The sequence below is a fragment of the Octopus sinensis genome, linkage group LG16, assembly GCF_006345805.1.
Source record: "Octopus sinensis linkage group LG16, ASM634580v1, whole genome shotgun sequence".
NCBI lineage: Eukaryota > Metazoa > Mollusca > Cephalopoda > Octopoda > Octopodidae > Octopus > Octopus sinensis.
In genome coordinates this window covers 8,940,596-8,958,019 of record NC_043012.1, presented here as the reverse complement: position 1 = coordinate 8,958,019, position 17,424 = coordinate 8,940,596, and the positions used below count along the sequence as shown (strand labels likewise).

Sequence of the window (17,424 nt, the reverse complement as noted above, 5' to 3'; positions counted from 1 at the left end):
ATCAATTTCATTTAATTACCAGGTTAACTCGTATAATTGCAGAATTAAAATATATTCATACTCTTCGCGATTTTATTATTTTGTTATAATTATTATTATTATTATTATGGGATCCACCCACCAATTCAGTTGTAATTTTTTATTTTGTATTTTGTTTCCTGGATATTATTGTATGAGGAAGTAGTTTGGTGTGGCACCGGTCACCCAACGTGTTTGAAAGTTGGCGCCTGGAACTGATTTTAATTTTTACAAGGAAATTTAACGGTCAGAATGGTGTTCTTTAGTTGTTCTAACTGTGGTGAATCACTGAAGAAAAACCAAGTAAATAAACATTACAGCCGATGCCGGATGAGTATGGTGTCTTGTCTGGACTGCAACAAAGAGTTTTGGGGAGACGACTTCAATAGTCACATCAAATGTATCAGCGAAGAAGAGAAATATTCTGGTAAAGATTATAAAGCTCGTCCGGCTCAAAACAAGGGAGAAGTCAAGCAAGATGCCTGGCTTCAGAAAGTACAAACAGCCATCGACAAAAGCAACTCGAAGCCGAACATTCGCAACTTACTGGAGAGACTCAAAGATTATCCAAACATTCCCAGGAAACAGGCCAAGTTTGAGAACTTTCTACAAAACAGTTTACGGGTTCGAGATCAATGGTTGGTAAAAGAAATCTGGGATATATTGATGAGTGAAAATGCATCGGAAAGTAAGGAAGTTGATGGGAAAGAGGATGAAACCAGCGTGACAAGATGTTGAGGAAAAGTCCGTGGATGATGAAATCGATGAAAATAAAAAGAATAAGGAAAGTAAACGAGAAAAGAAGGCAAAACGTTCCGAAAAGCAAAACAAGAAGGAGAAAAAAGATCGTCGGAAAATGATTGATGTGAATGTGGAAGATGAAAGTAATAATAATAATGGTGAGGCAATGGAATGTGATGAAACGGAGGAGAAAAAGAAGAAGAAATCGAAGAAACGGAAACACGAGGAAATGGAAACGGTTGAGTATTCCAAGAAAAGGAAAGAGAATGACGAAAAAGAAAACGAAGAAGGAATAAATGTGAACGACAATGAAGAAGAGGAGGAGGAGGTGGAAGAACCAGAAAGGAAATCGAAGAAAATCAAATTCGATTGGGAAGAAACTATTGTATCGGTTCTTAAAACTAAAGAAGATCAGAAAATGAGTATGAAAAAGGTTGGTAAAAAAGTGATAGCCGAGTATCTTGCTCAAGGAGGACATGCTAAGTCAAATGATAAACTCCGTGCAACTTTTACTAAAAAGGTTACCAAAAATCCTCGATTTGTTTGTGTAAAAGACGAAGTAAGACTTTCCCGGAAAAACTGAATTTCTTGGAATATTTTATACACAAAAAGCTAAATATATTTGGGTTTATGTGATCTTATGGCATTCTTTCGCTTCTTAAAATTGTTATTGTTTTTAGCTTTTTATTGTTCATTCTTTAATCTGTTCTACCAACTAATCTCTGGCCATGTTGGAGCACTTGGTTATTTACAATGTAACGTGTTTTCTTTTTATGTTTCCATTCCTACATTCAGGGGGGGGGTCTTTTATTTTCTTTGGTGGTGGGTGTTTCGATTTCGAGCCATTTGGTTCCAATATGTTGCTCATGATAAAACTAAATTATACGTCAGAATAGTTGGAGAAAATTGTTCAAGACCGAAGCAGTTTTGATTGGGCTTATCTATGTTATTCATTCCATCCGTGACCATCCAAAGTATATGGTAACTACTAGCGAACACGCCTATCCGCGCTAGCTAGTCATGACTAGTCGATTCTTTGTGTTTTTGTGTTTTATTTACTTTGTTTAACAAAATTTAGTTACTTCGTGTTAAAAAATTATTTTGTGTTTTATTTACTTTGCTAAGTAGTCGTTGTAGGATCGACTAGTCACGACTAGCTAGCGCGAGTACGCGCACCGGGACTGTTCGCTAGTAGTACCGTATAATATATCGGAAACATACACACGTCCTCTTCCCTTTTTAAATTGGTAGAATGTATTTTTAGAGGGATTAGGCTGCTATTTTCGGAAGGCTGAGTGGCTGTATAGACACCCCTTCCTTATGGTTTTAAGGTTTCTATCACAGCAGTGCCGTTGAGCGATAATCTAATATATGTTTTCCCTCTCCTACAGGACTCTTCCAAGTGACCATCCCCTTTGATTGTATTCGAAATGCTGCAAATAGAAATAATTGTCGAATTTTTTCTCAAATCACATCTTCCCGTCTTAAGTAAGGAAAGGACTCAGGATTAAATCCTTGGGTGCTTTTCATTATTGGCCTGCTCAACCGCGATCGATTCGGGGATATTCATGTATACATGTCCGAAATGACCAGCAACTCACACAAGCACATAGAATCACTAATACACCTGATAATACACGCGAGATGACCAGTAATACACACACTTAAACCGATACTAGCAGCATAGCCCGGCGTTGCCCGGGTATGTAAGAGCCCCTAGTAGGCAACGACTAATCCCAATGTAGTCCTTTCCCTCTAGGGAACGAAGACGCATGTGTAGGTTGCAATGTCTTCTCTTCACTCGAATACTTCTGTGTATACGATGTTCCTAGCTGTCCCTTTGGGCGAAAACATGAAAACATCATTGCGCCTCCCAACGCGTGAACAGCCCACGTACAGCCCTAAAATGTGTTGCATATAAAAAGCTTAGATTCTTGACCCCATGTCGAATTTATCGATTTGTTCAGAACTGGGGGAACTTTTCAAAATTTTCCCTGTGTTAGTTTTGAATTATGACATTGGGCTATGTGTGTGTCAAGTTTTATCAGAATCGGTTGAAAGCTGTGGTCCGGGTGAGGGTACAAACTGCCATTTATATAGAGAGAGCTGACCACATGCACTAAGTGACCAGTAATGCATTTACATTCCCGTGTGCCAAAATTAAGACACTTGGGTCATTGAACAATTGGAATCAAATGAGGATAAAACCAATAGGTGGTGTCTTAACGATATGGTAGTGTTTGTATTAGTGGCGTGTGATGAGAAAAACTAACAATTATTTTTTATTTACACTATCTTTGATTGCTAAGTACTTATTTCAAGATTACTCAAATGTACTAATTAATTTATATTTTATTAAATGAAAAATATTTTGAAATTGCTTTCTCCCTTTTCAGTCTGTGTGGATGGGAAATTTAGAATCACAAATACAGCAATCTTGTACTAAAATTAGTAAACACCAGTTTTAGTACAAGACTACCATATTATTATTGATGTTGTTTAACCCTAAGTAAATATTTATCCAACTGACCTATAACCACAGTTCTTCCATCATGATCATCATCGTTTTAACTTAAATTTTTATGTAGAGAATGGTACACAAGTTTTTAAAAAAATTAAAAATATTTTAATTATCCACGATTATATGATATATTTCAAAGATTATATTAAAAATCATCATCATCATCGTTTAGCGTCCGCTTTCCATGCTAGCATGGGTTGGACGGTTCAACTGGGGTCTGGGAAGCCAGAAGGCTGCACCAGGCCCAGTTTGATCTGGCAATGTTTCTACGGCTGGATGCCCTTCCTAACGCCAACCACTCCATGAGTGTAGTGGGTGCTTTTTACGTGCCACCGGCACAGGTGCCAGACAAGTCTGGCAAATGGCCACGATCGGATGGTGCTTTTTATGTGCCACCGGCACGGGGAGGATATTGTTTCTTAACACATACAATAAAGTTTTCAAAATTTACGTTAAAATAGGGAATTACTGCGTCTTGCGTGAAAACATGCATAACCAATACATCATTCATTTTCTAAAGCAGTAGATGAGATGGCTGCTATTTCTAGCAGATTGAACGACCACATAGAGGTTTTCTTATATATGCATTTATTCATAAGAACTGTCACTATGTAATCCTATACCAGCTCTACCACGCATTGCATAATACTCATAATATTCTGCAGAATAAATTATAAGATTTCATCATCATCGTCATCATATTTTAGCATCTGTTTTGCATGCTGGCACGGTTTGGTTTCTATGGCTGGATGCCCTTCCTAATGCCAACCATTTTACTGTGTGTGCTTTTGATATGGAGTAAATAGCACTTCTTTATAGAGCTGTCGGTATCTATCCAAGTTACATGACCAAACCAGTGCATCTGATGCAGTGGTTCCCAAAGTGGGGCGGTATCCCCCGCCCCCGGAGGGGGACCGCGAAGTTTCCCTGGACCCAGAAAAGGAAAGATTTGGCTGCTATTTCTAACACGCCCTGCTACCACGTAGCAGCTATTTGCGATAAAGGACCCGCCATTATCGCAAATAGCTGCTAATTCGGGTCCACTTGTAAAAAATTACCCAAACAAGTACAGACAGATATATTAATATAACAACAAAAAAAATTAAAATCTGACTTTATAGTTTGGTTCTATGAATTTAATTTTTTGTTTTAATTTAGAAACCTACAATGAACAGGTCACACAGGGTACAACCTTAAAGTTGACGCTGATCGCTACAACAAAAGTTTATCCAAAAACGAAATTAAAATAGACAGTTTTTCGATTTTGAAACGTCTAACATTTTTGCCAAAGTGTATTAGGTACCGGAAGTACCGGATAAATTTTAAGAAAGTGTTTTTTTTATATATATATATGGGGGGTTAGGGGTGGGAGAAAAGGGTTTCTGTTATCTTCAGATATGTAAACAAAGCCACTTACTGTACCAATGCTGAAGGATCGCCTTTGCCAAATTTTTTTCTCGATAAATTCTTTGGTTCAAATGAATAAGGATAATCCTTCAGAATGCGAGCAGACACTGGATGTTGCAACCAAAAAATGAACAAATGTCTTTCTCTTCGGTACAGAATTCTTCCATACCACTCTGCCTTATAAAGTGAATCAGGTAAACATTTCTACGTTCAATTTATTGCAATTCACATAAAATTCATGAAGCTTGTTCTTGACGAAAAATTAATACAAAGAATTTCAGCTGACATTTTAAAAAATAAAACTATATGCCATTTAGAGGCAAACCTTAATAACAAATAACTCAATCTAATTGAATATATATATATATATATATATATATACACACACACACACACACATATATATATATATCATCATCGTTTAACGTCCGCTTTCCATGCTAGCATGGGTTGGACGATTTGACTGGGGTCTGGCGAACCAGATGGCTGCACCAGACACCAATCTGATCTGGCAGAGTTTCTACAGCTGGATGCCCTTCCTAACGCCAACCACTCCTTGAGTGTAGTGGGTGATTTTACGTGCCGCCGGCACGTATATATATATACACACACACACACACACACACACATTATATATATGCATACACACACACAGAGAAAATAAAGACATTTGTTCACTTTTTGGTTGCTATATCCAGTGTCTGTTCAACAGTAAGTTGGCTTATTTATTTTCCCTTTAATTTTTATTTACTGTTTTAAATCTTCCATACTGAAGGACTACCTGAATAAGAAATGAATGTTTAATATGACAAATTTTCAGATTTTTTTACTTCATTTTAAAAGGCAGCTGATTTTGTGACTCAAACTGACTAGATCCAAGCGCAGTGAATACCTTCTTCCACAATTTGCTACTCATCTAAAATACATATGTATTTCAACAATTTCTATCAAATACACTCCCTTTCTTGAGCATAAGAAATCCTCTTCCGGGGTGACAATAACTTGTCAGATTGTTGCACAAGTTCTAGCCCTTTTGATAAGGGAAATCGGAAAGGTTTGAAATGATTTCATTGGCATTTACTTGTACCAAAGAGCACTCTTTTGATAGACAACACGTTGGTCTCATAAGTGTCGCATGGTGTAAATAAACGCAATTACCAAACTTTCATTCATAAGACCATTTATTTCGGGGGGGTTTTTTTTTTCATTTCAGTTTGTATTCCCGATTGCGTGCAAGTGCATATGTAAAACGACATCCTTTATTTTTTAATCATTATCTGCTGACATCAAAATAAGTAGTATATTGAAAAATAAATATTTTGTGGGGGGGGGGGGTCATTTGTGACTCCAAGGGACAAAAGGGGGCGTTTGGCCAAAATGGGTTGAGAACCTTTACTCTAGGACATTGGCAAACCCTTCAAGTCTGATCTTTATGTAAGGATCTGGAATTAGTTTACACGAGAGATTTAATAAAGCAGTAGTTTTTGTGCATTAAAATACCTTATTTCAAACTCTCTCTATAAATTGCCTACTTAACTGATTAGTTCAAGTGTTAAACAATAACTTAATGGCATCATTGTTAAATTACTGAATTTTAAATGCTCTCCTATTTAATCTAGCCGTATCACTATTTTCACTAAGTTCTTGCGGCGAACTTTCATAAGAATATTTTTAAAATCTCTAAACTGGTTAATTTCGATTTCGTTTTCTGGTGGCGAGAGAAGATTGTGGTTAAAATCCAAAAATATTAAATGTAAAAGTAAAATTAATCGACGTCTGTTACATTCCTCACTGATAACTAGAGTTATCTCCCTTAGTCTGTTTTAATGAATACACCATTACATGTATTAGTTTGGTATCTTTGAGCAAAAGCACTGAATACCATAAGAGAGACACTCAATCTCTTATCTACTCGCGGCATACTCTGTGACTGAAGAGGAGATAGTCATTCTGAAATGCTTGAATCTTACAGTTTGGATAGGTGGCGCTGCGAGGTGATTTTTTGGCTTATTTTCTCCATATTAAAACACAGAATTGTACTGAATTTATATTTAAAATTCTTATTTCTGAAAGTACCTGAGGTAAACTAGATGGGATCTTTTCGGTTTGAACGGCAGTTTTTTCTAGCGGTGTCATATGAAATTGTCACCTATAATTATTGCATTTCAATCTCTTTTAGGGTTAGGGGTGGGGGAAGGGTATCTTTTTTTTTCTTCACAAATGTAAATAAACCCAATCTGTTTCTTAAACGAGGGACATATTCATACGGCACAGAATGCTTTTTAACTCAATAGACGTCACTGATTGGTTGAAATTGAAGAAAAAAACAACAAATATCTTACAAACTATAGAATTTTCTCAATAAAGCCAAGAGAAAAAGATGTTTTATAAACACATTCTACCAGTATACGAAGTTTAAAAGTGTTTAGTTACGTGGAAATTATATTAAAAAACTGCCGTTCAATCCGAAAAGATCCAACTAGTGAGCGAGCTCAGCAGTTTCCTATGGAGGGGAGGCTACTGTGAGGAGGGCTTTCTTTATCTTTTTTTTTTTTTTTCCACATTGTCAGAAGTGAAAACTGCTAATCAGCTTCTGCAATGCCTCCAAGACATTTTAGCAAGAAGGACAGAGGAAGGAACGCTTAAATTATTCTCCTCACCTGAATGTTGGCAACAGAATGAACTCTGCTAATTAAAGGTACCCCAGGGTGCCTGGTGATGATGTCAAAAATAGTGAGAATTTAAATCTGCCATCCAAGTAGGCCATAGCAATATTTGAACTCAGAACGCGAAGGATCTGAAAAATACCACAAGACCATCATTCTTGCAATTCTGTCAATTCACCATCCTAGGTTGGTAGGATTTTTTTTTTTTCTTTACAGTCTTAAAAGGGCAAAAGACAGTTGACTTAGGGTTTGTTGGGTCGAACTCAGGGCAGAGGGAAAAATATTGTTAGTCATTGAATTCAACCTTCGAATAATTCTACCAAACTGCCATCTTTGATAAAATTAAGAACGTTTTCAATTCGTCCAAATTCCTAATGAAGAAACAAAAATTGTAGTTATATGTGCAAGCATGGCTGTGTGGTAAGAAGTTCGCTTCCCAACCACATGGTTTCAGGTTCACTCCTGCTGCGTGGTACCTTGGGCAGGTGTCTTCTACTATAGCCTCAGGCCATCCAAATCCTTGTGAGTGGATTTGGTAGATAGAAGCTGAAAGAAGACTGTCATATATGTCTGTGTTTGTCCCTCATGACTGGTGTTGATGTGTTTACATTCCTCCAATGTCTTAGCTATTGATAGGGATGGAAGCTGCAAATACTTGAAGCTGGCTTCTGGCATTTATCAGTTTCAGAATCACTGCCAGCTGATCCACTCACCAACAACTCCATAAAATCCTTTCACAACTTGGGAGACTTCTCCATTGTGAAGAATGTCTTAACCCTTTAGCATTCAGGAAGACCAGTTGAGGCAAGTGAAATCGAAGTCGAAATCAAACTCGCTGACTGGTATCCATTGCTAGTGGTGTGCTAAGAGTACCATACGAGTGAGATCATTGCCAGAGCAACGAGCTGGCCTTCGTGCCGATGGCACATTAAACACACCATTCGAGCGTGATCGTTACCGCGTCACCTTTCTAGCACTTGTGCTGGTGGCACGTGAAACATTCAAGCGAGGTCGTCACCAGTGCCGCTGGACTGGCTCCTGTGCAGGTGGCACATAAAAAGCACCATTTGGACATGGCCGTTGCCAGTACCACCAAACTTGCCCTCATGCCAGTGGCACGTAAAAGCACCCACTACACCCTCGGAGTGGTTGGCGTTAGGGAGGGCATCCAGCTGTAGAAACATTGTCAGATCAGATTGGAGTCTGGTTCGCCAGTCCTCAGTCAAATCTTCCAACCCATGCTAGCATGGAAAGCGGACATTAAATGTAATATTTATTCACATTGGTTTGAGTTCATCATGCATTGTCTTGTAGCTTTGAGATTTTGATGATGTAACTGTTTATTTTTAGAGTGGCCTGGTAAGTGTGAAAGGCCAGGTGTGGCTGGTTTGAACATAAGACAAGTAGAATATTCGGGTTGGATATGGCTGGTTTAAATGCAAAAGGATTAATTGTTCAACTTGTTAGTCTACCATTGGAGGATTCAGTTTACCCTTGGGTTGCTGTAGCCCCACATCCTTTACTTGTTCCATCAAACCTCGCTTCTGTACTCTTACAATTAATATCATCAGTAATATATTTAAATATTATTTTATACTGCATTTCATGAACAACTGGCTTGCAATAATGAGGTAGTAGCTTGTCCCATTCCTTCTGTTGCAACTTGTGACTATGATTGACAAAAATAACAGTAATTGTGATCAAGTTTTATAAGTCTGTGTAAAGCAGTGAGCTGGCAGAGTCATTAGCACATGAGGTGGCAAGCTGGCTGAAACGTTAGCACACCGGGCGAAATGCTTAGCGGAATTTCGTCTGCCGTTACGTTCTGAGTTCAAATTCTGCCGAGGTCTACTTCGCCTTTCATCCTTTCGGGGTCGATAAATTAAGTACCAGTTACATACTGGGGTCGATGTAATCGACTTAATCCCTTTGTCTGTCCTTGTTTGTCTCCTCTATGTTTAGCCCCTTGTGGGTAGTAAACAAATAAGAATCATTAGCACACGAGGTAAAGTGCTTGGTGGCATTTTGTCTGTCTTTACATTCTGGGTTCAAATTCTACCACAGTCAACTTTACCTTTCATTCTTTTGGAAGTTGATAAAATAAGTAACAGTTGAGCACAGGGTTGGTGTAATCAAATTTTGAAACCATTATGTCAAGTCTGTGTAAAAGTAACTAAAGTACTATAACTGCCTCTAGTAACAGTCATTGTGACAGTAAGGAACCTAGTGTAACATCTTATTTCAGTTATGTCATTAAATGAGGTAAGCGTTTTAGTGTATATGGATCTCGGTTGCATGTTTCAATTGCAGTTAATGCTAAATAAATTGTATCTATTACCAGCTTTGATTCTTACTTATTCTGCTAATGCCTTTCACTCTATAAAATCAGCAGAGTTTATCATCCATTGAAATGCATCACTGATCAGGGAAAAGGTAGTTATCCTTCATCAATAAAGACCTTGGAAAAATGAAAGCCACCGCATATAATTTCACTTATAAATACAAGTTCTCATGCCAGTATAAGATATCACAATGGTTTGTGAAAACTGAAAGTTAATATTTGACAGAAATGTTTTGGTTTTGTTTCCAGGCTATTTAGAAGAAGTAAGACAGATGCTTTCTCTGATATGGCTTGAATTATAAATACTTCTTTCAAAGTTTAGTTCAAGGCCAACTATTTCAAAGGAGACATATTTGATTACAACTACTTTAGTTCTTTATTTTATCATCTCCAGAGAAATGAATTGTAAAGTTGAACTCAAAAGAAACACAGTGAAACCAGTCCACCATTCTCACTAATAACCCTTTCTACTATAGGCACAAGGCTTGAACTTTTGTGGGTGGGCAGTAGTCGAATACGTCTACTAGTATTAGTTGGATAGCTCGATAGGATCCAACAAGCCAGGGGTCAGCATTGAGCTCCAGTGTCTGCTTTGGCATGGTTTCTATGGTTGGATGCCGATCTTAATGCAAAAATGAACCCAGTCTAACAGATTAACAAATCACTTAACAGATTGTAAGTTATATTTTCAGTAACCAATAACAATGAAATGTTATTTAATTCTTTAGCATTCAGATTATTTTGTGAAATGTAATAGTCATTTCTTCACATTGTCTTGAAGCAATCATGCACTGCCTTGCTGCTCTGGGATTTTGATGATGCGATTGTTTAGAAAAACATTGCAGCATAGGTGTAAGAGGCCAGATCTAACCGACTTAAACATAAAACAGGTGGAACATTATGACCAGTTTCAATGCTACATGGTTAAACTGACCATACCAGGTCCAAATGTTCTACCTGTCTTATGCCCAAGCTGGCTATATCTGGCATCTCTAGGCGGCGAGCTGGCAGAAACGTTAGTGCGCTGGGCGAAATGCTTAGCGGTATTTCGTCTGTCATTACGGTCTGAGTTCAAACACCGCCGAGGTCAACTTTGCCTTTCATCCTTTCGGGGTCGATAAATTAAGTACCAGTTAACGCACTGGGGTCGATATAATCAACTAAATCCGTTTGTCTGTCCTTGTTTGTCCTCTCTGGGTTTATCCCCTTGTGGGTAGTAAAGAAATAGGTATTTCATCTGTCTTTACGTTCTGAGTTCAAATTCCCCCATGGTCAACTTTGCCTTTCATCCTTTCGGGGCTGATAAATTAAGTACCAGTTACACACTGATGCTAATGTAATCGACTTAATCCCTTTGTCTGTCCTTGTTTAGCCCCTTGTGGGCAGTAAAGAAATATATATCTGGCATCTTACACCTACCCTACAATAGCATTCTAATAATAAACAATCATATCATTGAAATCTCAAAGCTACCAGGTAATGCAGGATTGATTCAAAATAAGGTAAATGAATACGCATTAAATTTGACAGAGTAACCTGAATGCTAGAGAGTTAACGCCTTCATTAAAGAAGGTGTGAAATTGATGGGGGAGGTGGTAGTGGCAGGGGTGGGGGTTATAAAGTTCAGAGAAACGATGACGATTGTAGTAGCAAAGGAATGAACAGAAACAGGATATTTTGGGGGTGAGTCAAAAGCTAGAGAAGGTTAATAGAAGACTTCCTTGGCAAAGAAAAGGACAATTTTTTTTTTTTAAGTCAATGTTTTAAGTAATGTGAGTGTAGAAGGAGTGTTCCAATGCAGATACATACCTGTGTGTGTGTATATATATATATATAACTGTCCAACCCATGCTAGCATGGAAAACGAACGTTAAACGATGATGATATATATATATATATATATATAATATATATATATATATATATATATATGTATATATTTATATGTATATATTTATATGTATATATTATATGTATATATTTATGTGTATATATTTATATGTATATATTCATATATATATATATATATATATAATATATATAATATATATAATATATATATATATATATATCGTATATATATACGTATATATATATATATATTATATATATATATATAATATATATAATATATATACATACTAGACACCGAACTCTGGCTAGAAAATGTGAATAATAAAACCCAAATCCTTCATTCATACTATGCCAAACCTATGGCCTCAAAATACTTGATCCACCGGAACTCAGCCATTGCGGACAATGCCAAATTCAATATTTTGATGGGAGTCCTCGTCAGAATAATGAGAAATGTGTCACGCATGTGCGAGCCTACAGAGTCACATACAATATTTCATTCACTGCATGCAGTTCTCAGGTTACAGCCATAAAGAAAGGATCAGAGTATACAAAGGAGCCATTAAGAAATTTGATAATATATTATGTAATGATAGGAATGGGATTTGCCCACTCTATAGGAACAAGTCATGGAACACTATAGAAAGGACAAAAAAGAAAATAGGGAAGGCCAACTCTTGGTATGATAGCCATAAATACCAGAGTGTCATGTTCGTTGACACCACCCTGGAGGTGAACTGGCGTACCACTTTAGAAGGACCCTAGACAAAATTAAGCTAAGAATTAAGGTTGTTGAAAAAAGCCAGGCAACCCTATCAAATCTATAATTGGTAGAACCTATCCTTTTTGTAGAACCCCCTGTACGGATAAGTACTGTACTGTATGTAGATTTAGCCCACAAACAAACTGTAAAGCCAGAAATGTAGTCTATAGTATAAGATGTATAGAGGGACAATGCAGTAACAAGACAACGACATACGTAGGGGAAACGGCAAGAAGCATAGGAGAGCAGGTAAATGAGCATTGGAGACAACTCAAGGAAGGTAAAAGCTCATCGATTCTGTACCAACACGCTGAACAGGAACACGGGGGATCAATCAATAACATAGAAATTAAAATATTATCCACACATAGATCAGATGCAACAATTAGACAAATTACAGAAGCTACAGACATAATAGAAAATAAACCTAGCCTGAATAGAAACTAGAATGGAGCACTAACACACACCACAACATATGACAATAGAGGATCCTGAAAACATAATAAATACACAGATAAATAAACTAATATAAATAAATAGCTATATATATGTATATATGTAGATATATATCTATATGTATATATATATATGTAGATATATATATTTTAAAAAAAAAAATTTTTTTTATTTATATATATATATATTATATATATATATATATATATTTTCGATTTGATTTATTATTATTATTACTATATTGTTGTTATACAACAAGCCAGGGGTCAGCATCGTGCTCCAGTGTCTGCTTTGGCATGGTTTCTATGGTTGGATGCCGATCTTAATGCAAAAATGAACCCAGTCTAACAGATTAACAAATCACTTAACAGATTGTAAGTTATATTTTCAGTAACCAATAACAATGAAATGTTATTTAATTCTTTAGCATTTGGATTATTTTGTGAAATGTAATAGTCATTTCTTCACATTGTCTTGAATCAATCATGCACTGCCTTGCTGCTCTGGGATTTTGACGATGCGATTGTTTAGAATAACATTGCAGCATAGGTGTAAGAGGCCAGATCTAACCGACTTAAACATAAAACAGGCGGAACTTTATGACCAGTTTCAATGCTACAGGGTTAAACTGACCATACCAGGCCCAAATGTTCTACCTGTCTTATGCCCAAGCTCGCTATATCTGGCCTCTCTAGGCGGCGAGCTGCCAGAAACATTAGTGCGCTGGGCAAAATGCTTAGCGGTATTTCGTCTGTCATTACGTTCTGAGTTCAAACTCTGCCAAGGTCAACTTTGCCTTTCATCCTTTCGAGGTCGATAAATAAAGTACCAGTTACGCACTGGGGCCGATGTAATTGACTTAATCCCTTTGTCTGTCCTTGTTTGTCCCCTCTATGTTTAGTCCCTTGTGGGCAGTAAAGAAACATATATCTGGCCTCTCACACCTACCCTACAATAGCATTCTAATAATAAACAATCATATCATTGAAATCTCAAAGCTACAAGGTAATGCAGGATTGATTCAAAATAAGGTAAATGAATACGCATTAAATTTGACAGAGTGACCTGAATGCTAGAGAGTTAATGCCTTCATCAAAGAAGGTGTGAAATTGATGGGGGAGGTGGTAGTGGCAGGGGTGGGGGTTATAGAGTTCAGAGAAACGATGACGATTGTAGTAGCAAAGGAATGAACAGAAACAGGATATTTTGGGGTGAGTCAAAAGCTAGAGAAGGTTAATAGAAGACTTCCTTGGCAAAGAAACGGTCAATTTTTTTTTTTTAAGTAAATGTCTTAAGCAATATGAGTGTAGAAGGAGTGTTCCAATACAGATACATACATGTGTGTGTGTGTGTATATATATATATATATATACATATATATGTATAATTGGGTCATCCCATAAATAAAGTCAGAGTGGACGGGATAAACTACCTGCATTAACTCGCTATAAAAGCAGGTAGTAATTTTACCTTGAATATATTCATAATGCAAGTTGTGAAGACTGCAGTTTCATTTTAACAGTTATTTTTTCAAAGCTATAATGGAAGTGACAAAGGAGCATATTTGGCATATTTTGTTTTATGAGTTCAATAAAGGCAACAACACAACGGAAAGTGTGAGGAATATTAATGCAGTATATGGAGATCGGACAATAAGCATAAGCCAGTATCAACGGTGGTCCCAGAAATTCTGAGTTGGAAACTACAGCCAAGAGGATGAGCCACCTCTTGAAAGATCTGTAGAGCTCAACAAAGACGTCTTGCAAACACTAGTGGAGCAAAATCCCATTGTAATTGTTGAGGAACCAGCAGAGAAGCTTGGATTTGGTCATTCAACCATTCATCAACACCTGCGGGCCATTGGAAAAGTCAGCAAATTGTGTTAATGGGTTCCTCCCAAACTTTCCAAGTCTAATCATGTACAGAGAGCGAATGTGTGCTCTTCTTTGCTGTCATGTCTCACAAATGAACCTTTTTTGGACCGAATAGTGACTGGTGATGAGAAATGGGTTCTCTATAAAAATGTCAAGCACCAAAGATAGAGATAGGAACAGAAAAAACACCATCACTCCAAACTGAAGGTCTTCACCCATGTAAGTTGTTGTTACCTGTTTGATAGGATATGAAAGGTTTAGTCCACTTTGAACTTTTAAACCCAAACCAAGAAGATCTACTGCAAGAAGCTTGCGTTGCTTCAGTCAGCACTAGAAGGAAAACAACCATCTTTGGTTTCAAGAGGAAAGGTGTTCTTCCACCAAGACAATGCTCAGCTACATACAGTGAGGATGACATTCCAAAAGCTGGAGCAGTTTCAATGGGAAACGATGCCCCACCCATTATATTCACTGGACATTGCCCCATCTGATTATCACTTATTCCACAGTCTTCAAAATCATTTGGACAGAAAAAATATGAATTCTGCAAGACAAGGTCAGAACAGTACTGGAGGAGTAGTTTTCATCATGGACAAGTGAATTTTGGAAGCCTACCAGATAGATGGAAGAGCATTGTGGAAAATGAAGGAGAGTATACTATCAGCAGCGATTTGTGCTGGACAAAGCACATCTCTAAAATTGTCGAGAAGACCAAGTGCGTCCAAGCATCACTCAGCAAGGTCTTTGTCAGCTGCTCTCCAGCTGTCTATTTAAGGCTGTATATGGCTATGATGCAGCCACACTTGGAATTTGCATCACCAGTCTGGAACCCCTATCTTTCTCAGAACATTGACTTCATGGAAACTGTTCAGAGAGGTGCAACCAATCAAATCCCCTTCATCAGGCATCTACCATACTCTGAATGCCTTGCTTCCCTGGGCATGGATACATTGAAGCTCTGACATCTGGCAACTGACTTGGTAAACATTCACAAAATTATTGACCATCATGCCAACAACCACCTTGAGCACGTTTTTGAATTCCATGTGTTTAAAATACATGGGTATACCTACAAAGTCAGGAAACAGCACAGCACCCATGACTTTAAGAAACATTTTTTCACACTCATAGTTGCTGAAGCATGGAACAAACTACCTGCATCAGTTGTCAGCAGCCAAGACATTGCATCCCTTAAAACCTCCATGCTTTCTGAAATTTGCCAACACTATACCTGATATGTCCCCCACTCCATATGCATGCACACATGTATATCATGACTCTTACACTGTTCACTTTCTTGACATTTGTACATAGTTGTGTTTACTATACATGCACCTTTGATAAGTTGTAATGCACCTGAGCACACTACAGAATAATTTCATTATTATCATTATATATTATTAGGCAGTGAGCTGACAAAATCGTTAGCACCCAGGACGAAATGCTTAGCGGTATTTTACCAGCACCACATTCTGAGTTCAAATTCTGCAGAGGTCAACTTTACCTTTCGTCCTTTCGGGGTCGATAAATTAAGTACCAGTGAAGCACTGGGGTCAATATAATGAACTATCCCACTTCCCCAAATTTCAGGCCTGATGCCTCATCATTATTTAGATTAAAAAAGAACTTTGTTTATCTTAATTTTGAAAAGTAAAAGAAGTATGAAAAAAAACGACATTATTTATGAGCTGACCCAATATATAGATATATATAATCTCATTTCTTCCTGGTAGAGGGAGACCCAGGAAGACATGCGATAGGGTGGTGAAGCATGACCTTCGAACGTTGGGCCTCACAGAGGCAATGACAAAAGACCGAGACCTCTGGAGATATGCTGTGACTGAGAAGACCTGGCAAATAAAATGAGCTCGCAGCTGTAACTTACACCAGTGTCGTATATATAACCAGCCCACTCAAAACTACCTTGGATCGTAGGGTGACATGCCATGCTTGAGGAGACCTATTGAGTCAAGTACATCAAAATCTAAATTAAATGGAAATTGTAGATGTGGTCCCTGTGCAGGTGGCACATAAAAAGCATCATCTGAATGTGGCCAATGCTAGTGCCACCTTGACTGGCTTCCATGCCGGTGGCACATAAAAAAGCACCAGATGATCATGCTCGTTGCCTGGCCCCTGTGCCAGTGGAACGTAAAAAGCACCCACTACAGTCTTGGAGTGGTTGGCATTAGGAAGGGCATCCAGCTGTAGAAACACTACCAGATCAGACTATATTTTAAAATATTGCTATTCTTAGATCGAAAATCCACCTGAAGATTGTCGGAGCAGACATGAAACATTTGTAGTGGCGGTTTATTTAATTATATTAAAATTTTATGTATTGATTAAGTCTTTCCTTGTTTGGTTTTAAATAGTGGTTTTGTCTCGAATTATATTATATAATATTTGACTATAAAATTGGATTTAACCCTAAATCTGATTTTCCCTGTAATTTTGGATTCATTCCCTAATATTTATTATTATTATATATATATATATATATATATATATATATATATATATATATATATATGTATATGTATGTATATATATATATATAATATATATATATATATATATATATATATATATATATATATACGTACATCATCATCGTTTAATGTCAGTTTTTCATGCTAGCATGGGTTGGACGGTTCAACTGGGGTCTGGGAAGCCAAGAGGCTGCGCCAGGCTCCAGTCTGATCTGGCAGTGTTCCTACAGCTGGACGCCCTTCCTAATGCATAAATGCCCACAGTGCCTTGAAGTGTTTTGAACCTGAAAC

General features: G+C 37.4%; 1 protein-coding gene across 1 annotated transcript; it reads left to right on the top strand.

Annotated features, from left to right (window-relative positions):
* The first annotated feature begins 156 nt into the window (after positions 1–156).
* On the top strand, positions 157–1,438 carry LOC115220411 (cell growth-regulating nucleolar protein-like). The gene is given in 2 exon segments (XM_029790531.2): positions 157–753; positions 755–1,438. Coding segments are annotated over 2 exon segments (1,071 nt in total). The 5' UTR covers positions 157–270; the 3' UTR covers positions 1,343–1,438.
* The last annotated feature ends 15,986 nt before the right edge of the window (positions 1,439–17,424 follow it).